General features: G+C 35.8%; 1 protein-coding gene across 3 annotated transcripts; it reads left to right on the top strand.

Annotated features, from left to right (window-relative positions):
* EEF1AKMT2 (EEF1A lysine methyltransferase 2) lies at positions 1–24,771 on the top strand. Of its 3 annotated transcripts, none has more exons than XR_003790543.1 (6): positions 1–145; positions 1,209–1,274; positions 1,786–1,904; positions 16,261–16,368; positions 19,446–19,662; positions 23,289–23,639. XR_003790543.1 is itself a non-coding variant. In XM_029201059.1 (6 exons), the coding sequence occupies exons 1-6, from the start codon at positions 36–38 to the stop codon at positions 23,381–23,383; spliced, it is 711 nt and encodes a 236-aa protein (XP_029056892.1). In that variant the 5' UTR covers positions 14–35; the 3' UTR covers positions 23,384–24,771. The 3 variants fall into 3 exon arrangements, 2 of the variants coding, with proteins under 2 accessions (XP_029056892.1, XP_029056893.1); XM_029201059.1 differs by having other exon boundaries at positions 14–145; positions 1,786–1,900; positions 23,289–24,771; XM_029201060.1 differs by lacking the exon at positions 1–145 and having other exon boundaries at positions 23,289–24,771.
* Positions 24,772–25,962: the final 1,191 nt, after the last annotated feature.

Genomic DNA, 25,962 nt, shown 5'->3' with positions numbered 1-25,962 from the left:
GGCGGCCCCAAAGGCCCTCCGGGGCAAGGAGCGCGATGAGCGAGGGCGCGGACGACGACGGCGGCGCTGGGGCCGCGGCGCGGTCTCGAGGGGGCAGTCCCCGAGGGGATGGCTTCTCCCCGTCTGCGCTGGGCACCCGAGAGCAGTGAGTGTGGCGCAGGGCAGGGGAGGGTGAGCGGCGCTGCCCGGACTGGGCCGCAGGAGGGGAAGGAGAGATGGGGCCTAGGCGGCCCCGGAAGATGGGGAGAGCTTAGGGGGCGTGACGGGAGGAAGCCTAAAGGGCCGCCTTGGACGAGGGTCCGGGGGGGGGGGGGCTCGTAGGGATGGAATCCCGAGGGACTACACTGGCGGCTGTAAATAGGCTTTTCAAGGGGTTGACGTCTAAGGGGCCCGTGGGGTGAAAGTGGGCGGGGCTGACAAATAACGGCTGGTGGGCGAGGGTAGGATGCCGGAGGAGAGCTGCTCGGCTGGGAAGCTGAAAAGGTTAAGGGGACGAGGGCAGGGACGTGGAAGATGGAAGGGGTGGGAGTGGGGGGGGATGGTCTAAGGAGGGAGCGAGGAGATAGTGGGCATCTTGGAGTAGGAGAAAGTGGTCTGACCTAAGCAGACGTTAAGCAATTATTTAATGGATTAATAGATGGATGAATGAATGACTGTGGGGAAAGGTAAGAATGAGAGGTAACTTGGAGGGGGAGAAGGGCTTCTATAGACATGAAATAGGAAGAGACGGCAATTGATGGAGGAGGAGTCCTTAAAAGGAGTGAGAGTAAGTCTTAAAACAACCTTTAAGCGGAGCTTATTTTTGGCGAATTCCATTGTGAGTAACCACCTAATTGGTAGAAAATTCTTGTGTCTTTACATTTTAGACTGAAAAGTGCTGTAATGACACTATGCCTTTACAGTCAAGTTTTGGATTTGTGTTTGGGACTTAGGGATCCTTGGACAGATACGTCTTTGTATTTTTTAAGCTAAAACATACACCGTTTTAAATGTCAGGCATTGTTGTAAGTGCTTTACATGTATCAACTTATTCTTTCTTTCATTCTTTTAACACAAGGATGTTAAAAGATTGAGCGGTGTGCACTTGTCAACACTAATAATGTTTTAAATTTCTGTCATAACTATCCCAGTAATGTATTAGAAATATACCTTTAATTCATAATACAGTTTAATTGAATAATTTGCTTTGCATTTGATTATTCATATAGCTGGGATGCTGTCTATGAGAGAGAACTGCAAACTTTCCAAGAATATGGAGATACAGGAGAAATCTGGTAAGTTAGAAAAAGTAGTGGGATTATGATCCAGAAGATTGTGTAGGTGTGTGTGTGTCTTTTAAGTGCTTATCCCAGAGAAACCCTAGAAATCTTGGGAACCTTGGACTGATTCTGGCTTTGGTGGATAGATTGAAAGAATCTGTCTCTTTTCTCTTTTAATGGCCCAGATTTAAATTTGATGACAGTATTAGGAAATAACCCTTATTTTATAACTGTCCTTTTTCAATAAGCAATGCACTTTTGAGCCACCAACATGTACAAGTGTTAATGCTGATGTAGAGAAACATTAATAAGTAACATACCAACCTTATCTATTCTGTTCTATTCTTGGGGGTGTTTTCTTCTAAATAATAGTATAGATGAAGATTAAGCAGTTACAGATGTTATTTCTTACTTTTAAAAAAGACTTAATTGAGCAAACTGAATAAGCTGCTTGAGTGTAATGTAGTTGTAACCTTTGTTCTCTATCCCTCTGTTATTTGATTAACTGATTCTCTGTTTCTAATAGGTTTGGAGAAGAGAGTATGACTCGACTAATAAGGTGGATGCAGAAACACAAGATTCCATTGGATGCTTCAGTGCTTGATATTGGAACTGGAAATGGTGTTTTCCTGGTTGAACTTGTTGGTACTATTAGTATTCATGTGTTAGAACCAAATTTAAAAATGAAATTAAGAAAAAAATCTTGCAGTTGAGGATACTAGCTATCTAAATCCAAAGTAGTAAAGCAGTCGTACCAGTTACCTTGAGAAGTCACATGGTACAAAAGGGAGGCTGCATGGGCTGTGAGAAAGCACTAAGTGAGAAGCCAGGGGATCTGAGTCCTAGTCTTGGCCCTTCTTGCTATTGTCTCAACCTTGAGCAAGCCACTTTTTTTTTCTGGACTTCAGTTCTTTCCTAAAGATTTTGACTAGTTGATTTCTGTTGGTTTCTCCTCTCAGAACTCTGGAAATCTGTATGTATAAAAGGATGATGTTTTTTTTTACATTTCCAGTAGGACATACATCCCTTTTCTTAGGTGAGCATATGGTTTTTGAAGAGTGTTTTGCATATGGTTTGAAAAGAGCATTTTGTCCATGGAACTGAGTTTTGGTACAGGTTCTACTACTAGCTAAACCATCACCGTTAATGCCTATAGTGTATCATTGCTCTGCCGAGTGCTGTGGAGGAGGTGTAAGACTTAGGCTTCATCCTAGATGGTTTTACTGTTTCAGCTTGTAAGGTTATATACGTAACAGTGAAACTTGCTAAGTGACTACCACCTGTCAAGCCTTGTGGTAGGCACTGGCAGTATGAAAATTTAGACCTTGTGCTTGAGTTGTTCACAGTACAATAGAGGATAGACTGACAGACATAAATAGCTAATGCTGTAGCTTGATGTATGCAATAATAGATATACTGAGTATAGGAAAGGGAGTGATTTGGGGAAGAGGGATAAGAAGGGTTTTGGAGGAGCTAATATCCAAGTTGGGTGGAAATTGTGTTGAGTGTGGGTAGAGTGTAAAGAGGGAGAGAATTTCAAGAAGTGGAAACGTTATCTAAAGGCATGAAGGTTCTGGCCCTATAAATAATTTGGTAAATTAGAATATAAAGTGTATGTGTGAGATAGACAGAGATGAGGTTTAGATTAAAGGTAGGAGCCATACCATATGCCGTGCCTAAGAGCTTAGATTTTACTCTTAGTCTATGGGGAGCCGTTAAAATGTTTGAAGCAGTGAAATGTGATTAGAAAAAATTGTAATAAATTTTTTTGAAACGAGGTGCAGCATGACTACATTAAAGTGCGCAAACCAAAAGAGTATGGCTCAATGAATTATTACAAAGTGAACACACCTATCACCCTAATCAAGAAACAGAATATTACAGACTCTAGAAGTCCCCCTTAAACTCCCTGCTAATCGTCTAAATTGCTCCTCCTTCCTCTCTAAAGGCAACTACAAGGAGTTTTAACATCATTGATTAATTTGTCTGTTTTGGATATAAATGGAAGCCTTCAGTGTGTTCTTTCTGGTGTCTTTCAGTCAACATTCTGTGAGATTCACTCAACTTGTACATAGCAGTTCATTCATTTTTGTTGCTGTATATGAATCCTTTGTACAATTATACCACAATTTTATTTATTCACTCTGTTGTTTACCTGTAGATACTTTCGGATTCTAATAGCTCACTTGTAGAGGTTAATGATTTATCCTTTGAGACTAATAGTTTAACTATAGATTCTTTTATATTTTCTACGTATATAATTAGGCAAACTATAAATAATGATAGTTTTATTTCTTCCTTTCCAATCCTTTGTAACTTTTCCCCCCTTATTACACTGTTTGGGACCTTTGGGAGAATGTTGAAAAGAAGTGGTGACAGAAGGCATCCTTGTCTTTTTCGCTCTTTTCAGAGAATACGTTCAGTGTTTCACTGTTAGGTATGATGTTATCTTGTAAGTTAGTTTTGTAGATAACTCTGTTATCAGACTTCAGATTTGCTAACAGTGTGTGTTGTTGTTGATTAAATGTTTTTCTCCTTTGCTAACGGTGTGTGTTGTTGTTGATTAAGTGTTTTTCCTGTATCTGTTGAGGTAACCATATGAATTTTTTCCTTTATTCATGTAGGTGAATTACATTGATCATTTTCAAATGTTAAGTGCATTTCTGGAATAAACCCAACTTATATATATATATTACTGGATTCAGTTTGTTAACATTTTGTTTAGATTTTTTTGCAACTTTGTCCATGAGGGAGATTGTCCTGTAATTTTCCTTTCTTGTAGTGTCCTTGTCAGGGTTTGGTATCAAGTTATGCTGACATCATTAAACAAGAATCTATTTTTTGAAAGAGTTTGTTGACAATTGTTTTTTCTTCCTTAAATGTTTGGTAGAATTCACTGGTGAAGCTACCTAGATGTGGAGTCGCTTTGGGAAGTTTTTTTCTTTTTTAATGTGAACTTACTGAATAAAGTATAACATCTGTGTAGAAAAGTGAATAGGTCATAAGTGTACAGCTTTTACAAAATGAATAATTGTGTGTAACTCACCAACCTGATCAACAAATAAAACATTATTAACACCATAGAAGGAGCCCCCTTGTGTCCCCTCCCACTCATTCCCTCCTGAAGGTAATGATTATTTTGACTTTGTCATCATAAGTTAGGCTATTTTTCATGTCAGCTATACTGGTTTCTCATTGTGGTTTTAATTAGCATTTTCCTAATGACTAATGATTTTGATTACCTTTTCATGTGCTCATTTGCCATCTGTATATCTTTGGTGAAATGTGTGTTCACATCTTTGGCCTATTTTTAAATGGGGTTGCCTGTTTACTTATTAAGATTTGAGGATTCTTTATGTATTGTGGGTATAAGTTCCTTGTCAGGTATGTGATATGCAAATGTTTTCTCTCATTTGTTCACTTGTTGTTTTTCATTCTCTTTAACAATATCTTCTGAAGAGCAGAAGTTCATTTTTATGAAGTCAAATTTATTAATTTTTTCGTATGTGGATCGTGCTTTTGTTTTCATATTAAAGAACTCTTTGCCTAACTTAAGGTCACATAGGTCTTCTAGGTTTTCTTCTAAAAGTTTAAAATTTTTACATTTAGATCTATTATTTGTTTTGAATTAATTTTTGTAGAAGGTTTGAGATACTGGTTGGGGTTAATTTTTTTTGGTATGTGAATGTTGAATTGTTCAATCCGTCATTTGTTGAAAAGGTTATCCTTTTTCCATTTCATTGAGTTTTGCCTCTTGTTGACTTGATATGAGTAGTATCTTTGGGTATGCACTTTTTTGATATGGTTTCTTTTGCTGAGCATGGCTTTGTTAGGTTTACCCATGGTCTTTCGTATTGTGTGTAGCACTAGAGTGCTTCATCTCGTTGTGGTTAGTACTGTACTATATGAAAATACCACAATTTATTTATTGATTTATTCACTCATTCTCCTGTTGATGGTCATTTGACTCATTTCCAGCACTGTGTTATTATGAATACTGCCAAACAGTTTTCCAAATTGGTTGCACTAGTTTGCACTCCTACTGGCAGTGTGTGAGAATTCTAGTAGCTCCACATCCTTGCCAACACCTGCTCTTGTCAGCTTATCCAATTTCAGTGATTCTGGTAGGTGTGTAGTGGTATCTTGTGGTTTTATTCTCACTTCCCTGATGACTAAGGATATTGAGCATATTTTCATATGCTGTCTATTTGGCTGTTCTTTTTTGTGAAATGCCTATTCAAGCTTTCGCTTATTTAAACATTGGGTTGCCTTTCTTTTATTGATTTGCAGGAGTTTTTTATATATTCTGTGTATATAACCTTTGTATCTGGTGTGTTGCTTGTCTCTTCACTTTTGTAATACTATCTTTTTTTTTTTTTTTTTTTTTTTTTTGCGGTACGCGGGCCTCTCACTGCTGTGGCCTCTCCTGTTGAGGAGCACAGGCTCCGGATGCGCAGGCTCAGCGGCCATGCCTCACGGGCCCAGCCGCTCCGTGGCATGTGGGATGTTCCCGGACCGGGGCATGAACCCGCGTCCCCTGCAAAGGCAGGCAGACTCTCAACCACTGCGCCACCAGGGAAGCCCTGTAATAGTATCTTTTAAAAAAATTTTTATTTATTTGTTTGGCTGCGCCAGGTCTTAGTTGCAGGACGCAGGATATTTCTTGTCGCGTTTCCTTGTGTCACGCGGGATCTTTTTAGTTGCGGCATGCGGGATCTAGTTCCCTGACCAGGAATCGAACCCAGGCCCCCTGCATTGGGAGCTTGGAATCTTAACTGCTGGACCACCAGGGAAGTCTCTGTAATAGTGTCTTTTGATGAACAGAAGTTCTTTAATTTTACTAAAGTTTAATATATCATTTAAAAATGGTTAGTGCTTTTGAATATTGTGTAGTAAATCTGCCTACCCAGAGTCAAAACGATATTTTCCTATATGTTTTTCTAGAAACTTTGTTCTTTTCCTTTTCACATTTAGGTCCCAATTAATTGCTGTGTATGTTGTGAGGTAGAGTCAAGGTTAATTTTTTTTACCTATGAATATTCAGATAACCCAGCACCACTTATTGAAATGTCTGCTCTTTCCCCCACTGCACTGTAGGGGTGCCTCTGTCATAAGTCCAGTAATAGTATGTGTTTGGGTCTGTTTCTGGATCCTCTGTTCTATTCCTTTGGGTCTGTTTGTTTATCCTTATGCCAATGCCAAGTTGTCCTGATTACTGGACAAGTCTCCCCATTTGGTTAATGTAAGTTCTCCGACTTTGATAGCTTTTCCATTGTTGTCTTGTATGTTGTTAGTTAGCTCTTTGCATATTTATTTAAATTTTAGAATCATCACTTTTCAGGAAAAAAACAAAACCCACCCTGGGATTTTGATTAGGATTGTATTGAATTTATGGATCAGTTTGAGGAGGATTTACATGTTTATAGTATCAAGTGAATCCATGAACATGATGTATTCCTCCATTTATTTAGTTCTTAATTTTCTCTCAGTAGTATTTTGTCTGTATAGAGATTTTCTTTACAGAGATCTTATATATTGGGTTGGCCAAAAAGTTTGCTCGGTTAATGAATACATTGTTCAATAAAGTTCTTGGTGAAAATGAAAAATGTGTCTTATTTTTACTTAAAACCAAACAGGGACTTCCCTGGTGGCACAGTGGTTAAAAATCCGCCTGCCAGTGCAGGGGACATGGGTTCGAGCCCTGGTCTGGGAAGATCCCACATGCCATGGAGCAACTAAGCCTGTGTGTCACAACTGCTGAGCCTGCGCGCCACAACTACTGAAGCCCGCGCGCCTAGAGCCCTTGCTCCGCAACAAGAGAAGCCACCTCAATGAGAAGCCCGTGCACCACAATGAAGAGTAGCACCTGCCCACCGCAACTAGAGAAAGCCCGCACACAGCAACGAAGACCCAACGCAGCCAAAAATAAATTTAAAAAACCCCCAAATAACCAGAACAACTTTTTGGCCAACCAGTATTTTTCCTTGGTTGATTCCTAGATTTTTTTGTTGTTGTGACTATTATTGTTATGCTTTTAAATTTTATTTTCTAATAGTTTATTGCTGCTATGTATAAGTACAACAGATTTTTATATTGATCTTGTATCCAGTAACACATTAATTCTAATTATTTATTTATAGATTCTTTTGGATTTTCTATAAAGACTGTAATGTCATGTGTAAATAGTAGTTGTATTTCTTCTATTCCATTCTTAATATTTTGTTTATTAAAATGCTGTGCAGTCTCTAGGTCAACATTGAATAGAAATTGTGAAGGCAGATAGCCTTCTAACACTGCCTATTAGAAGAGGAAAGCTTCTAATATTTCACTGTTAAATATGATGTTAGCTCTAGGTTTTTACAGGTAGTCATCCAGATTGAGGCTGTTCCTTTATATTCTAGTTTGTTAAGAGTTTTTAATCATAGTGGTTGGGTTGTTGAAGTTGATCAGTTGCTTTCTTTAATATTCATTGATATGATCAGATGATTTTTCTTCTTGATTCTGTTAGAGTTGAATTGATTGATTTTGGTGGGGGGTCCTCAATTTAAAAAATTTATTTATTTATTTATTTTTGGCTGTGTTGGGTCTTCGTTGTTGTGTGCGGGCTTTCTCTAGTTGCGGTGAGCGGGGGCTACTCTTTGTTATGGTGTGCGGGCTTCTCATTGAGGTGGCTTGTTGCGGAGCACGGGCTCTAGGTGCGTGGGCTTCAGTAGTTGTGGCACGCAGGCTCAGTAGTTGCGACTCACGGGCTCTAGAGCACAGGCTCAGTAGTTGTGGCTCACGGGCTTAGTTGCTCTGTGGCATGTAGGATCTTCCTGGACCAGGGCTTGAACCCGTGTCCCCTGCATTGGCAGGCGGACTCTCAACCACTGTGCCACCAGGGAAGCCCAGTTTTTTTTTTTAATTGACATTTTTATTGAGATAATTGCAGTGATTGTTCAATGTTATAACAAATTTCCATTCCTGAAGTAAACCAAGTTTGATTGTGATGTATTATCCTTTTCATATATTGTTGGATTTGATTTGGTAGTATTCTACTTAGGAATTATATAGCTTCATGAGAGAGATTAGCCAGTAATTTTCCTTACTTGCAATTTTATTTTTAAAAATATTTATTTATTTACTTTATTTTTGGCTGCATAGGGTCTTAGTTGCGGCATGCGGAATCTTTCGTTGAGGCATGCGGGCTGTCCAGTTGTGCTTACTTGCAATTTTAATGTAAAGTTTTTGTATCAGGGTTATGCTGGTCTAATAAAATGAGATGAGACTTGTCTCTGTTTTTATTTTTTTCAGAGGATTTTTGTAAGATTAGTTTTGTTTCTTTCTTAAATGTTTGGAAGAATTCATGGTGACATCCTCTGGATGCTATCTTGATTAGTGTAGCTTTTTAGTAAATCTTAAAAGTTGGGTAGTGTGAGTCTCTCAACTTTATTCTTTTTCAAATGTTGTATTGGCCATTCTAGTTCCTTTACCTTTCCAAATAAATTTAAGAATTAGTTTGTAAATGTCTACAAAAGAATCCATGCTGAAAATTTCATTGAAATTGAGCTAAATCTGTGATTTGAGGAGAATCGACATCTTTACTGTCTTGAGTCTTCCAGTTTATGAACATGGTGTCTCTCTTCATTTATTTAGGTCTTCCTGGATTTCTTTCCTTAGCATTTTTTGGTTTTCATTCAGCATGCAGACAGATCCTGTGCATATTTTTTAGACTTATACCTATATATTTGTTTTTGGAGTATTTAAAATGGTATTGCTTTTTGAAATTCAGTTTCCAATTGTTTATTGCTAGAAATATGGTTGATTTTTGTGTTGCCTTTGTATCCTGTAATCTTGCATATTATTAGTTCTAGGAGGTTTAAGTGGATTTTTCTGGGATGTTCTATGTAGACAGTCATGCCATTTGTGAATAGGGACAGTTTTATTTCATTCTTTCCAAAATGCATGCCTTTTTTTTTCTTGCCTGATTATACTACCTAGGTCTTCCAATACAGTATTGACTAGGACTGGTGATGGCACATTCCTGCCTTGTTCCCATCTTAGGGGGAAAGTCTTCAGTTTTTCACCATTAAGGATGATGTTAGCTGCAGGATTTTATTAGATGCCCTTTATCAGGTTGAAGAAGTTCCCTTGTATTTCTAGGATGTATTTCTTGAATTTCGTTAAAAAAATAATAAAATAAAATTTTTTTGCATCAGTGAATATAATCATGAGGTGTTTTTTCTTTAGACTGTTAATATGGTGGATTATATTAATTGATTTTCAGATATTGAACCAGTATTGCACTTGTGGAATAAGCCCCATTTGGTCATAATGTATAATTCTGTTTCTGTATTGCTAGATTCAACTTGTTACTATTTTGTTGAGAACTTTTAAATCTGTATTTTTTTTAAGCTTTTTTTTGGGGACTTCCCTGGTGGTGCAGTGGATAAGACTCTGCGCTCCCAGTGCAAGGGGACCTGGGTTGGATCCCTGGTCAGGGAACTAGATCCCACATGCATGCCACAACTAAGAGTTCGCATGCCACAACTAAGGAGCCTGCCTGCCACAACTAAGACCTGGCACAACCAAATAAATAAATTAATTAATTTTAAAAAGAGATTTTTTTGATGTGGACCATTTTTAAAGTCTTTATTGAATTTGTTACAGTGTTGTTTCTGTTTTATGTTTTGGTGCTTTGGCCACTAGGCATGTGGGATCTTAGCTCGACCAGGAATTGAACCCATACCCCCTTCATTGGAAGGTGAAGTCTTAACCACTGGACTGCCAGGGAATTCCCTACATCTGTATTCTTGAGGGATATTGGTCTGCAGTTTCCCTGCAGTCCTATATTATCTTTATTTGGTTTTGGTCTCAGGGCATTGATGGCCTTATAAAATGAGTGGGGAAGAATTCCCTCCTTTTTAAATTTTTTAAGATATTGTGTAGCACTAGTGTTATTTCTTCTTGAGTGTTTGGTAGAATTTGCAATTAAACCATTTAACCCAGAGATTTCTTTTCTGAAGGTTTAAAATATGAATAAAATTTCTTTAATAGTCACAGTCCTATTTAGGTTATTTATTTCATTTGAGTGAGTTTGCGTGGTTTGTGGTTTTTGAGGAATTAGTCCATTGTGAATTTGTGTGTATAGAGTTCTGCACAGTATTCTCTTATTATCCTTTTAAAGTCTGTTGGGTCTGTATTGAAATCCCCTTGTTCATTCCTAATGTTGGTAACTTGTGTCTTCTCTCTCTTTTTCTTTGATAGTGATGCTAGAGATTCATTTTTACTGTCTTTTATAAAAATTTGCTTTTGTTTTCATTGACTTTCTCTATTGCTTTTATGTTTCAGTTTCAATGGGTTCTGCTCTTAATTTTATTATTTTTTCATTCTTTTTGCTTTTAATTTATTCTTGCTCTTTTTTTCTAGCTTCTTAAGGTAGAAGCTTAGATTATTGATTTGGGACTTTCCTCCTTTTCTCATGTAAACATTTAATGATATAAGTGCTATAAATTTTCCTGTAGGTGCTCCTGCACCGTACAAATTTTGATATGCTGTATTTTTATTTTCTTCTTTTTTTTGGCTGTGCCGTGAGTCTTGCGGGATCTTAGTTCCCCAACCAGGGATTGAAGCCGGGCCCCTGGCTGTGAAAAGTGTGGAGTCCTAACCACTGGACCACCAGGGAATTCTCTAATTTTCTTCTTTGATCCAGATTATTTAGAATTCTGTTGTTTAATTTCCACATGTTGTGGATTTTTCTCTTTCTGCTTTTGACTTCTAGTCTAATTCGATTATGTCAGAGAACATACTTTGTATGATTTAAATTCTTTTAAATGTGTTACTTTGTTTTATGATCCAGGATATATCCATCTTGGTGAATGTTTCATGTGCATTTGAAAAAAATGTGTATTCTGCTGTTACTGGATAGAGTATTCTGTATATGTTAACTAGACTTATGGTGTTTGATGGTGTTGTTCATTTCTATACCTTTACTGATTTTCTATCTATTAGTGCTATTAATTATGGAAATAGTAATGTTGAAGTGTCTGACCGTATTGGTAGATTTGTCTATTTTAACTTTTATTTCTGTCAGTTTTTGCTACATGTATTTTCAAACTCTGTTGTTCAGAGGTTACACATTTAGGATTTTATGTGTTTGTGTATTGATGAATTGACCCATTTATTGTATAATGTTCCTCTTTAACATTGGTAGTTTTCTTTACTTTGATTTTACTTTGATGCTAATAATAAAGCCACTCCAGCTTTTTTAAAAAATTGAGATATAATCCACATACCATAACATCTACCCTTTGAAAGTGGTTTTTAGTATATTCACAAATTTGTACAACCATCGCCACTATTTTAATTCCTGAAGATTTTCATCACCCCAAGAAGAAACCCTATATTCATTATCGTTCACTCCTTATTCCCCATTCCCTTCAACCCCTGGCAACCACTAATCTACATTCTGTGTCTGTGGATTTTTCTATTCTGGGCATTTCATATAAATGGAATCATCAATATGTAGTCTTTTGTGTCTGGCTTCTTTCATTTAACATAATGTTCTCAAAGTTCATCCATACTGTAGCATGTATCAATACTTTTTCCTCTTGTCCAATTAATATTCTGTTGGATGGGTTTACCACATTTTGTTTATCTACTCGCCAGCTGATGGACATTTAAGTTGTTTCTGCTTTTCGGCTATTATGAAAAATGCTGCTGTGAAAATTCATGTATAAGTTTTTGTATGGACATATATTTTATTTCTCTTGGGTATATACCCAGGTTCATATGGTTACTGTATATTTAACCTTTTGAGAAATTGCTAGACTGTTTTCACAGTGGCTACACCATTATACACTTCCATGCGCACTGTATGTGAGTTCCAGTTTTTCCATATTCTCACCAACGCTTTTTATTATCTTTTTGATTGTAACCATCCTTGTGGGTGTGAAGTTCAACTTTTTAAAATGAGTTTTTGCTTTTTTTTTTTGTGGTACGCAGGCCAGAATGAGTTTTTGCATGGTATATCCTTTTCTATTCTTTCTCTTTAAACCAACCTATATCATTATATTTGAAGTGAGTTTCTTGTAGCCAGCATATAGTTGGGTCATGTTTTTTTATCCTTTCTAATAATCTCTATCCTTTAATTGGTATATTTAGAACATTTGGATTTAGGTCTACCATTTTATTATTTCTTTTCTCTTTGTTACCTCTGTTTTTTCATTCTTCCCTTTCTCCTTTCCTGCTTATTTTGCTTTATTTGGACATTTCTTAGTATTCCATTTTAATTAGATATATCTAGTTGTATAAATGTCTTTGTATAGTTTCTTTAGTGGTTGCTGTAATGACTATATCTTTTTGGCTTCTTTAGTGGTTGCTGTACGATTATAATATACATACTTTATTTACACAATCTACTTAGAATCAATGTTTTACCGTTCCATGTGGTATGTGAAAACCTTAACCACCTGTGATTTTTTAATCTTCCCTTCTTTATATTGCAGTTGTCTTAAATATTACCTTTACATTGAAAATCCTGTAGGATAATGCTATAATGTTTCCTTTCAAAGGAGAATAGTAGTTAATTATGTTAACACAGATATTTACTTTTGCAGCTTTTTTCTTCATTCCTGATCTTCCAAGTTTGTTTGTTTGTTTGTTTTGGTATTATTTACCTTCTGTCTAAAGAACTTCCTTCAGGAATGATTTTAGAGCAGCTTTCCTGGCAAGAAATTTTCTTAGTGTTTCTTCACCTGAGAATGTCTTTATCTCACCTTCATTCCTGAGGGATGTTTTTGCTGAATATAGAATTCTGAATTAACTGTTCTTTCAGTACTTTAAAAATGTTGTGTGACCTCCATAGTTTTTGATGAGAAATCTGCAGTCATCTGAATTGTTGTGTTCCTGTAAGTAATGCATCAGTTTTCTAGATGCTTTCAAGATTTTTTCCATTGTCTTTTAGCTTTTACCAGGTTAATTATGATGTACTGCTGCTTGGATTTCTTTCTCCTTATCCTGTTTGGGGTTCACTGAGCTTTTTGAATCTGAGAACTTAAGTCTTTTGCCAAATTTGGGATGTTTTCAATTTTTTTTTTTTCCCCTGAAGCACATTCTCCTTTCCTTTTGAGAGTCTGTAAATATCAACGTTAAGCCTCTTTGTATTGTCCCACAGGTCCCTGAAGCTTTAGGACCTGTTCTTTTTTTTCCGATTGTTTTTCTCTGTTGATTAGATTTGGTAACTGGTGTTGATGTGTCTTCAAGTTCACTGACTTTTCTTCTGTCATTTCCATTCTGTTATTGAGTCCACGTATTGCAGTTGGCTGATAGTCTCCTAAGGCTCTTTTAAGTTCTCCCTACACTTTTTCTTTATGTAACTTGGTGATTTATTTGTTGTAGAAGGTAGTTTATTAGTCCCAAATGATTTACCACAGTGTGGACTTTCTAATTGCATCTCTGTAGTATTATTTAACATGTTTTCTGTCCCCTGTGTTTTCTGTAGGTTGGAAGTTAAATCTAGAATAAGGGTCAGCAAACTATAGTTTATGAGTCAAATCTAGGCTTCCCCTGTTTTTATAAATATTTCTTGGAATACAGCTTTGTCTGTAGCTGCTTATGTGCTACAGTAGTAGAGTTGCGTAGTTGTGACAGGGATTGTATGACTGGAAAAGTGCAAAATATTTATGCTCTGTTCCTTTAAAGAAAAAGTTTCTTTACCTCTGATCCATAGATTTTTATCAAATTCAGTTTTTTTTAAAACAAGTAAATTTAATAGGTGATCATGTATATTTGCCTATGTGACACATAATGTTTAGTTTTCTGTATTTTTGTCATGCTAACAATCATTGCTTATATTCGGTGCTTTTTCAGTGACCACGTACATTTTTGATGGATACACACACACACACACACACACACACATACATACATACTTTTTTGTTTTTTTTGCTGGGATATAATTTTAGATTGGCATTTTCCTTTTGTTGTTTTCTGGCTTCCATTCTTAATGACTTATTGCCAGCCGTCAGTCTTACTGTTGGTATTTTGCAGGTAATCTGTCACATTGTATCCCCCACCCCACTCCCTGAATGCTTTTGAGATTTTTCTGATTTTGGTTTTCATCAGATATATTCTACTATTTGTATATAAGATAAATTATATGTTTTATCAGATATATATTATACTATACTATCTTTGTTTTTATCATGCCTTGAGTTTATAGTGCTTCTTGAATCTGTGGCTTGGGATCCTTTTTCAAAATTAGAAAGTTCTCAGTCATGTCATTTTCTCTTCTGCCCTATTCTTATTTCCTCTTTTTCTAAGACTTCTATTATATATATTTAGATCTTATACTCTGTGCCATATTATGTCTTTTATGTTCTTTCCTGTTTTTAATTTTCCATCCTTCTGTCATTCTGTGCTTAAAGTGGCATTCTGACTTTTCTTCCACTTCACTATTTTGTGTGTGTGTCCAATCTCCTATCAAGCCCATCTGTGAGTATCTTAATTTAATCATTGCATTTTAAAATTCTCTTATTTGTATGTTTGTTTGTTATAGTTTTCAGTTCTCTGTCACAATTCTCCAAATTGTCATTTATTTCAGTTTTTTAAATATGTTTCTGATCATTCTTTTGATTCTCCTGTGGGTCTTTTTCTAATGTAAGTTTTTTCCCTTTGGTTTTTGGTCATTTATTATTTCCTTGAATGTCTGCTTATTTCTCACTGAGTGCCAGAAATTGAATGTGAAAAATGTTGGCAGTAGTTTGAGGATGATTGTTCTAGAAACTTAAAACATCTACATATGATTTTTATAAATTCTCAGGGAAGAATAAACAGGCTTGGAGAAGAAGGAACTGGTAGGAGTCAATTAATAGAATCATCCTGCATTCTAGGTCTGATAAATGAGGGAAACTGGGAGAAAATGAAGATCTTGAAGAATATGGATTGAGATCACTAAAAGAATAGGAGGTTGGCATCAAAGAAGGGATATTAGACCTTAAGACTAAAAATAAAAATGATCAAAGGGAGCAAAATGCCCTGAGGAAAATGATTGTTGTGTTAATTGAGTTTAGATTAGGAATCAGTCACTTAAGGTTGAAAAGTCTAAATAAGTCTTAAATGGATGGTGTTGGAGTAGGTTAAGTCGTTTTGAAGGAAGTAACCATTTAGTAAATGGTGAAGAGCTGGAAGAGAATTTCAGGCTGCACTTTACTTTGCAACTTCTGTTCTTCTTCAAATTTCCTTTGATATTTTCTTTAGTCTGATTGGTCTTACAATGTTCAGCATAGTTAGAGGTGAAGACCAGAGGCCATCATGCTTCTGCCTCAGGCTCCACACACCCTTAGATGGGTTAATATCGTTAGTAAACAGCTGGACTGCAGGTTTAGTCTCAAACCTCTTAAGTCCAGTGAGCTTTCTTTAACTCTTTGGGGGTATTAATACCTGCCCAATTTATCTCACAGGTTTTTTGTAAAGGTCTATTGGAATGTATGAAATATTTCAAAAACGAAAAATACTATACAAATGTAAGATGGTTAGTGATCACATGGTTGGTGGAGAACTGCATGATTTATAAGTACACGGAAGGAAAAATTTTAAAAGCAAGAACTTATTACATACGCATTTAATTTATTCGTGTAACTTAATTGTGTTAAGTAAAATCTATGACAGATTTTTGTGTGAATTAAAGCATATCAGCATTAGAAGTTAATACTACATTTTTCTGCTTTAGGGCTGAAATACACATATATTCTCGTTGTCTTTAAGAAAATGAATTTCCTTTTGAAAAAGAAATCAAATATTATAAAAGAATAAATTGTCACATTATATAAATTTAAACTTTTAGTTTCTATTTAGATTCTACAATAAAATTTAAACATTTTAGATTATTGGATAGTATATGTCATTTGATATATTAAAAAAATAAAACAGCCCCAGTCCTAAAGGAATAATATAATTCATAGGTAAAACAGTATTTAAAACTTCTGAAAACTAAAGTATAACATTATTTCTCTGTCCCTAGGCAAAATTTGGTTTCTCTAATATTACTGGAATTGATTACTCTCCCTCTGCAATACAGCTTTCTGGAAATATTATAGAGAAAGAAGGTTTATCTAACATTAAGTTGAAGGTAACTATTATTTATATTACTGTAACTCTTATTTTTATTTGTAATAAGTTATAAAGTTTAAATGTTTCTGAAGTATATTAATTTGCTGACATCTTTGAGCTCATAAATTAAGGGTCAATCATAAATAATCCAAAATGATACTTTTTAAGTGACAGTATTAAAATTTTCAGTCTAGTCAGTTTGGGAAAGTTATTTTCTCCTCTCCCTTGTGTGCAAGTATGTTTATTCTTTCTCTCGCTCTTTTTTTTTTTTTTGCAAATACACACAAATAATAGCTAACTTCGGATTAACTAGATCAAAAAGTTGTAAATGCCTAAAGTAGTATAATGCCACCAAAGATTACTCAATTTATGTTTTGCCGTCTGATCTGTGAGGAGATGATGACTCTTTTTTTTTTTTTTTTTTTTGCCGTATGCGGGCCTCTCACTGTTGTGGCCTCTCCCGTTGCGGAGCACAGGCTCCGGACGCGCAGTCTCAGCAGCCATGGCTCACGGGCCCAGCTGCTCCGCGGCATGTGGGATCTTCCCGGACCAGGGCACGAACCCGTGTCCCCTGCATCGGCAGGTGGACTCTCAACCACTGCGCCACCAGGGAAGCCCGAGATGATGACTCTTGCATTTATATTTTTATCCCAGGCTTCTCCTTTGAGCTCTAGAATTATATAAACACTGCTTATTCTATAGTTCCACTTGGATAGCTAAAAGTCTCTTAATTGGTCCAAAATGAAACTCTTGGTTTCTTCCTTAAACTTCTCACGCACCTCCCATCCCCTACCCCACTCTTTCCTTTAAATCCTATAACAGGGAATTCCCTGGCAGTCCAGTGGTTAGGACTTGGCACTTTTAGTACTGTGGTCCGGGTTCACTCCCTGGTTGGACAACTAGGATCCTGAAAGCCTCAAGGCGCCAACAACAACAACAAATCCTATAGCCAGTTTTGTTGGTTTTATCTTCAAAGTATATCAGGAATGTGATCATTTCTTGATATTTCCACTGCTACCTCCCAGATCCAAGCCACCATCATTTCTCACTTAGATGACTGTAGTAGCCTCTTACTTAGCCTTCCTGTTTCCACTCTTGCTGCCCTGCTGTCCATTACCACAGGGTACCCAGAGTTAGTTTTTAAAATATAAATCAGCTTGTGTCACTTCCTTGCTCACAAGCCTCCAAGGGCTTCCCCGTTGCATTCAGAATGGGATCTGAATGCCCACCCAGCCTTACAAAGCCCCTCGTTTCTTACCTCTTTCCTTCTTTATCACCAGTACTCCAGTCACACTGGCCTTCTTTCTGCTCCTGATACATGTCAGCCCTGTTTTTCTCCAGTCTTTACACCTGCTGCTCTCTGTCTAGAATATTCTTGCCCCAGATCTCAGTTTGTTTGGCTCATTCTCAGCATTCTGATCTCTGCTCAAATATCGCCTTCTTAAAGAGGTCTTGCCTGACTACCTTTTCCAAAACATTTCTCTTCCCAGGCACTCACTGTCTTCATTATTCTTTTTTTTTCTTCATAGCACTTTATCTGAAATAATTTGGTTAGCTTATTTATTGTTTGCCTCTCCTTTTAGAGAATATGAGATATATTCTCATACAGGGACCTTTTTTGCTTTGTTTGCAGTTACAGTCCCAGGGCCTGAAAAGTTCCTGCATATAATAGGTGTCTATGAAATATCTGTTGAATAAATGAATACTTTTTTTATAAATTTATTTTTTATTTATTCATTTATTTATTTTTGGCTGTGTTGGGTCTTCGTTGCTGCGCGCGGGCTTTCTCTAGTTGCAGTGAGCGGGGGGCTACTCTTTGTTGCAGTGTGCGGGCTTTCTCTAGTTGCAGTGAGCGGGGGGCTACTCTTTGTTGCAGTGCGCGGGCTTCTCACTGTGGTGGCTTCTTGTTGTGGAGCACAGGCTGTAGGCATGCGGGCTTCAGTAGGTGTGGCTCGCGTGGGCTCTAGAGCACAGGCTCAGTAGTTGTGGCGCATGGGCTTAGTTGCTCCACAGCATGTGGGATCCTCCTGGACCAGGGCTCGAACCCAGGTCCCCTGCATTGGCAGGCAGATTCTTAACCACTGTGCCACCAGGGAAGTCCCACTAAATGAATACTTTTATATAGGCATTTAGGATAGGAACTTCTCCAAACTTCGCTCTTAAGAGTGGTAGTCATTGTTTTGCTTCAGGTGTAATGAATACTTTGATGTGAGGCAGGGGCAGGAAACCTATGTTCAAATGTATGTAAACATGCAATACACATTTTCAAGTCAAACAATAAGAGTTTCAGATAATACACTATTTATGATTATTTTAAGTTTATATGAATAATCACGAGCTAACTGCTTAATTTTTCAAAGCAGCTTTTCAGAATTAAGTTTGTTGGCAAATTATTTTGAATATTTTATGAAGTTGAGGCAGATCACTATTTCAAATGCTTCTAAAGTATCAGTAAGTTATTGAAGTTATTGAAAATGAATGAGATGCTGATACATGACTTTCAAAATCTGGAGTGCATGATATTTATAAAGTTAAGTAATTGCAGCTTAAACAGTCCTTTAATTTCTTAAGCTTTGTGCCATTCATTGTATCCATTAGTTGCTTTGTAAGCTGCTGAGTCAAGGTAAAAGAACTTTTGATTTACCATGTTTACCTCAGGTCATACAGCTAGTAATGTCAGCTAAAAATCATCTTATTTCAAGTGCCTTGTTTGAGTTCCAGATATTTTTTTGTCATTTAAAAAATATTTCAAATATTCTTTTTTTCGACAGAAATAACTTTTTCATAAACCAGGCTTGTGAGCCCCATTTATGTGCTGGTATTATTAGGCAATACACCTGGCTTTGATTTGTTTCCAAATTTGTAGAGATTTGGAATGTCCAGGAAACACTGTCAGTCTTGCTTACTAATCTTAGCTTTAATGATCTTGGAATGAAGCACATAAAAGTTAGCTATAAAGTTGCAAATGTTTATTATATGTAAAATGCCATCATAAGTAATTGCTCTTTTTATCTATAACTTTTTACAGATTGTTACTTAAATTCAGTAAATATTGTGTGTGAATTGTTCTCACATAGACATTGATTTTTAATATAGGTAGAAGACTTTTTGAATCCTTCCACAAAACTGTCTGGATTTCATATTTGTATTGACAAAGGGACTTTTGATGCCATAAGCCTTAATCCTGACAATGCAATTGAAAAGAGGAAGCAATATGTGAAATCTCTCTCCAGGGTGTTGAAAGTGAAAGGCTTTTTTCTAATAACCTCATGTAATTGGACCAAGGAAGAGTTGCTAAATGAATTCAGTGAAGGTAAATGGCTGTTATGTTGTTTAAATGTGTTCTTACCTCAGGTTTAATGCACTTAAATAGGTTTTTTTTTTTCCCATGGTGTTACAGTATTTTACTTTTCTATTTGTGGGAGTCGCCTGCTTTTCTTCTTTGTTAATAACCATGGTAGTACTTTTAACTGTATATACAAAGAGCAAAGAAATAATATTGGTTGAGATCCAGAGTCCTTTGTAAAATTTTCCAAAAAATCCTGGCAGTTAAGTACTAAAATTTATGAGCCTGTAAAAATTAAGTTCTTTGTTTAAGCTATATAATCTGTTACTTAGGGAATCAAGCAAAGAAAGTGCATATATTGTGTTTCTGACTTCAGTGTACTGATATACTGGTAATTAGTAATAACAGTAATAATGCAGATGGTAGTAGTGTTTTTTAAAGTCTTGTATGAGAGTTTTCATTTTATAGATACTTTGTCTTGCCTAGTGGTCATTTATATATTTAGGATTTTTCTTCTTGTTTTCAGTGTATATTCTTTTTTAACATTGCACAGAAACAAAATATAGGAACTTAGAAGAATTACTACCTATTAATTCTTGAGGAAATCTCTACTTTTTGCAAGATTTTGGTGCCAAGATAGGATCCTTTTTTGCCCCATTAGCAAGGTATAATTAGTGCTGTGTCTACTAAATGGGGATCTTGTAAGAATCGAGAATCTTTAATCCATACACAAATATTTTGAGCTCTTTGGAAGACTGTTTCTTGCATGGTTTAAGGATTATTTCACCTGTCACTTTACTCATGCAGTGCACAGGACTTCCTGGGAAAGTACCTTGAGAATCTGTAGCTATATATTTGCTTGTTTTTTCCTTAGACTCCATTTCAGATTAGTATTGTTATTTTTAAAGGAGTGGGAAGAATTTTCAGGATGGAGTATTAATAAGTGATATGGTATGAAGTTTGTGGTTAAATTTTGAACCTCAGTTGTCACAAGCTAATGGGAAATGAATTTATAACTGTATTGAATGCGCTTTATCTCAGAGTTTGTTTTCTTTTTGGTAGTAAGGGAATAGGCAGTAGGAGGGAGAACACTTAACACATGTCCTTTTGTGTGCATTCGATGGCTTTGGCAGGTTATATAATGTAAAACTTGAAGTGTTTGAGGCTTGAAATGTGAGCTTCATTACTGTTGCCTCTGGAAAACAAGAATTATGTGATTTATTGTCTTTTATTTCATGTCATTAATTTTATTATCTTCTATGTTAAATTTGTTTCCTTTAGAACTATTGAGGCCCCGTATCAATAGTCTTTCTTCTTGAAGCTTGACAGTTTTAATAAATGCTCAAAGTTACACTGTGTAGGGCAAGTTCCTTTCCTGTTTTTTAAATACAGGTGTTCTCTTTTATCCCTGGAACCACCAGACAAAAACATATTTGTCTGTCTTTCATAATGAGGAACAGACTTTAGCCTTGTAAAGAGTGATTAAAAATGTGTCTGTGTCTGAGAGCTACTGAATAAATTCTTTAACTTCTGTTCAGTTTTAGAGCTTAATGCAGAATTTAAATAAGTGAAATGTTACAACAGGAAATGTTAAAGAAATAATTATATACAATTAAAGATACTTTTCTAGGCATGCTTCTCTTAGAAAATGGTTTTTGGAGCTAGATAGATACAGGACACTAACAGAACACACTGCCATGCATCACTGCCAAGGGCCTTGTCACTAGCTTTTAAGATTGACTTCCATGGTCCCTTTTGCATAGAATAAAGATTGCTTCACTAATTTTTTTAAGGTTCTTTGCTTCTTTCCTAATTTGAAATGTAAATGTTCATAAATCTATTGAAGTGAATTTTTCATTTTTCTTTTGTAGCCTTATTTATATAAATATTTTGTGTCGCCGTTTGTTTTGGTGAGGATTACTTAATCATTTGGCAGACACTAGGATATTCTAATTTGATGTCCAAGGAACTTGACTTTCTTACAACTAGTGAATTAAAAAAAACCCACAAACCTATCTTACTGAAAAAGTAATCAGATTCATTATGAAAAAAATTTTAAAATATCAGTAACCCCAACACATAAGTATATAGATTAAAATAATTAAAATTTGTTATCTATCTCTGGTATACAACCACTTTGTATTGTTGATAATACATCAACATTTTGATGTGTTATCTACTGAAATGTAAAACTTAAATTCTGTAGGGTTAGTCCAGGGAGTTAAAAGATTAGTCCTAGAAAATTCACCCAGACAGCTCCATTTTCTCTTGAGAATTTTTATTATGAAATATTTTAAGCATATGTAAAATTTCAGAAAACAAATATGGGTGTGTACCCATCACAGTGGCTCTATTTTTTAGCATTAAAATGTATCGTATTATTTAAAAGGCCTGGCCTTCTTTGGAAAAGTTTTCTTATGATCAGTTTTTAATGAGTATGTTAATATTTAGTTATTTGTTAAGATTTGGTGAAGCTTGATTAAGAATATGAATTATGAAGCAAAGTATAAAAAAACCAGTTGATCCATTTAAGCATTTTTTTCTGTTTACAAGTGTTATTTGAGCTTTAGCTCAAGACATGGAAACTTAGAAAATGCAGACACCTTCTCCCCCAAAAGAAAAAGAATTCTCCCAAACTGATAGTCGCATCACTGAGAGAAAACCATGGTTAACTAAGAGTTAACCAACCTTCCACCCTTATTCGTCTTATTTTTTGAAAACAGAATAATAAAACATTAAATTTCCATTTTGTTTTATAGGCTAGGAGAACACCACATATTCTTATTTTAATCTTCACAAAATCACTGTAAGTTAGATAGGGGCAGTGATACCTGTAACCTCCTTGCATAGAAATTGAGGATTCTGGTTAAGGTAAATTGACCTTAATCTAGTAACCTTTCACCTAGTAAGTGGTAGAGCTGGGACTTGAAGCCAGGACTTTTGAATACATGTTAAGTTAAAAAAAAAAAAGAAATCACCCTGTGCTGCTTTGAAAGTTACTACTTCCTTACCTTCCCAAGTTCAGTTCAGTTTGGGTCTTGATCTTTGGTTACAAACTCTTTTTTTATTGTGGTAAAATATATATAACATAAAATTTACTATTTAGCCATTTTTAAGTTTATAGTTCTGTGGCATTAAGTACATTCTTATTGTTGTGCAACCATTGCCACCATCCGTCTCCAGGACTTTTTCATTTTTATTTCCATGTTACTTATCTTCTCTGTATTAAGTGCTTTTATATATCTGATTTGGATTAATTGACTTACTGCATATAAAGCACTCAAAACAGTGCCGGATACGTGGTAAGACCTCAACACATGGTAATCTGCTTCCTACAACTAGATGGTAAAGGAGGCCACTGGAGATGCAGAGTTGAAGGGATGATAAACAGGGATGATAAACAGGATGGATGGAAAGCCTCTTTTTTCCAGTTTGATTTTGTCTGTTACTTGTTCATTTCAAAGTGTTTTTGGGTGTATACACATATACACCTATAGTATATAGGATAGAAGATCATAAAGTGAAATTTAGTCACAGTTTAGAGTTTGGAATCACGTAATTTTGTAAAAGGTTCACAAGTACATTGTTAATACAAATATCCCTTAACTGTGGGATTCAGTCCCTAATAAAAGTATTTTGCTTCTGTCTGGCAGGATTTGAACTTTTTGAAGAGCTGCGGACACCCAGGTTCAGCTTTGGAGGCAGATCTGGAAACAGTGTAGCAGCATTGGTTTTCCAAAAAACGTGAGACTTTTCATTGGACAAATTCAGTTAGCTTTTTTAAAGAAGCTCTACATCAAAGTAAACCTGATACAGAAAATGCAAGTACAAATAAATGTTTAGTAAGTACACAGGATGCACATGTTGAATACATAAAATGGGTTGGTAAAAAAAATCATGAGCATGGAAGTAGTTCGGCTTTAGAGATCAACCAAGAATAATTAAAGTTTTTCTTTTGTATTTGAGATGTAAATATTTTTCTTTCTGATTTAAAAAAATTTCCTGTAACTGCTAAACAGTTAAAAACTTTAAAGCAGTAAATGAATTTACAGATAGTATGTATTCTTGATTTTTGTGCCTTGGTAAAGGTGAATTGAATATAGCTATTTATGAAGATATGACCAAGCTATTCCAGGGCCAGAATAATAAGCCAAACGACTTTCTTAATGTTTTATTAGACTATTATAAAACATAGTAAGTATGATATTTTGAGTTGAATAGTGTTTTTTTTAAAAAAATTATTTAATACCTGAGAAAATCCCCCAGCCCTTATGTGTATAATTAAACAAAATCAGATAAATGTATCAGTTGATCAAGAAATATTTATTGAGCTTGTATTTTGTGGCTGATGATCTTCTACACACTGTGAGGGATAAATAGTAGAAGGAAAGACAACTAAGAGATACTGTTATATGCTGGCACTAGGTTAAGTTGTGTTATCTTCCTAAGACGTTGAATTCCCTCAATATCTTCTCGAGGCAGGTATTACTTATTCTTGTTTCTACATCTCAGATAGCTAGTACAGGATAGAGCCAGGATTCTTCTCTGGGTCTGACTCTAAAACTTGTTCTCTTCCTCTAGCGTATTTGCCTCCCAGGTCTAAGTCTCTGCCTTTATGGCATTTACAGTTCAGTTGGGGAACTAGGACTTGTACATCGAAAATTCTGTTAGAGAAGTTGGCCAGTTATTTTTAGGAGATCTGCAGCTCCCTGTTAGTGACTGTTGATCAGTGGACTGTGAGAATAGTGAGTCATCCTTCATTACTTTTCACCATTTCCCTACTTGTCTTAAAAGACTTATGTCATCAAGAACTGAACTGTGTCATTCCTCTGTGAGAGGTGGTGTAAGTTTTATATATATACACCCTCAGGGATACAGGGACAAAGGTGTTCTAGTTAGGGGCTGATTAGCAAGAGGAACAGTTTATTTATGAACGTTTTTGAAGAGATAAGTTTTATTAATCCTTAGTGCCATTTTGTATTTGGGCTAATAGTTTAATATTGGAGTCACAATATGAGTTTTTAAAAAGTGATAATTTTTATGATTTTCAGCTTTGGGGGCTTGTTGGGTTACAAAACAAACAGAATTTTTGTTTGTTTGGCAAATGTTATCCTAGTACTGAGCAAGTCTAGCATTACAACCTTTTCTTTTCATTTTTGTTATGGGGAGGGGTGGGGGGACAGGGGGAGGAGAAGGGTGGTTTGATTTAGATCAACATTAATCAACCATTAAGATTACTGTCTGCCTTGCACAAGATAACTGAAGACATTTACATAAACTTTCAACACAAATAACATTTTTGGAAAAGCTTTAATTTTTAACATGTAAAAAGTGAGAAATTAAAATATCTGTGATTTAAACGTGTAAAATTGTGTTGCTTTTATAAACTAGACATGGGATCTTAAACCATAGAATCAGTGTTTTGTAATTTATTGAGATCTTGTCTTCGTTGTTTTTCACATTAATATTTCTTGATTTTAAATATGTAATAGTATATAAGTACTTTTTTAGAATTCTGAGTTGTTATGTATATGCTATTTTAAAGCATCGATGGAACAAAATAGGCCTTCTGTGCAGCCAGATTGAGACATTGGGTTGGATTCACTGAGAGCTTGGAGGGGGCCTTTGTTGAAAAGCTCTGTGAGTCACTATTGTGGGGGGTATGTGTGTTCCACTTGCAAAAATGTAGGACGTTTGGGGGGGAATCATGGAGCTGTTGATACGGTTAGGAAAAGGGAGTTGTCATCTCTTCTTATCAGTTTAATCCTGCTGGAAATCAGCCTCTCAGAGATTGAAATCAGGACAAATGGAAGGTCCAAAAATGCTAACAATAAATTATTAGTATTTTCAAGTAATATCACACTTTAAAACCCAGGCCAGTTAATGTCCCCAAGTTACTGAAACAAGTCATCAATACATTATTATTAAACTTAGTTTTGTTAGGTCATATGAATATGTGGGTAACTGTGAAAGAAATTATGCAATTATAAAAGGGAGCAGTAAGTTATGTAGTGAATGCTGTTTTATTTGGATAAGAAGTTGGAATTGTAATTTTATTACATCAAAAGACACCCTTATTTTGAGGAAACTTGTTTGAAATGCAAACGAGACTTCTCTGTGGAGCCTGCACGGAATTGTTGCTTTTCATGATGATGTTATTGCTGCATAACAGGCCACTTCTGTGTGTATAGGAAGTGTGTGTGCAAGTCCAAAGGGATTGGAGGCCTGAATGGGTGCGTTACACCAATTAACAAATAGAAAGTTTTCGGAACATTTTGTTTCAAGCCAGGTGCACAAGTTCGAGTTGCTTTTTGGGACTGGCATTTA

The sequence above is a fragment of the Monodon monoceros genome, unplaced genomic scaffold, assembly GCF_005190385.1.
Source record: "Monodon monoceros isolate NGI ecotype Baffin Bay Population unplaced genomic scaffold, NGI_Narwhal_1 Super_Scaffold_4, whole genome shotgun sequence".
Classification (NCBI taxonomy): domain Eukaryota; kingdom Metazoa; phylum Chordata; class Mammalia; order Artiodactyla; family Monodontidae; genus Monodon; species Monodon monoceros.
Note: the sequence above shows the minus strand (reverse complement) of the source record. Positions and strands in the feature narration are given on the sequence as shown.

Bases quoted from the DNA above. Each gene is read 5' to 3' on its own strand.
- EEF1AKMT2 (XM_029201059.1), top strand. From the start codon at position 36: ATGAGCGAGGGCGCGGACGACGACGGCGGCGCTGGGGCCGCGGCGCGG. The intron at 1,275-1,785 runs GTAAGTTAGAAA...TGTTTCTAATAG, and splicing joins GGAGATACAGGAGAAATCTG to GTTTGGAGAAGAGAGTATGA. The intron at 16,369-19,445 runs GTAACTATTATT...TTTTTAATATAG, and splicing joins TATCTAACATTAAGTTGAAG to GTAGAAGACTTTTTGAATCC.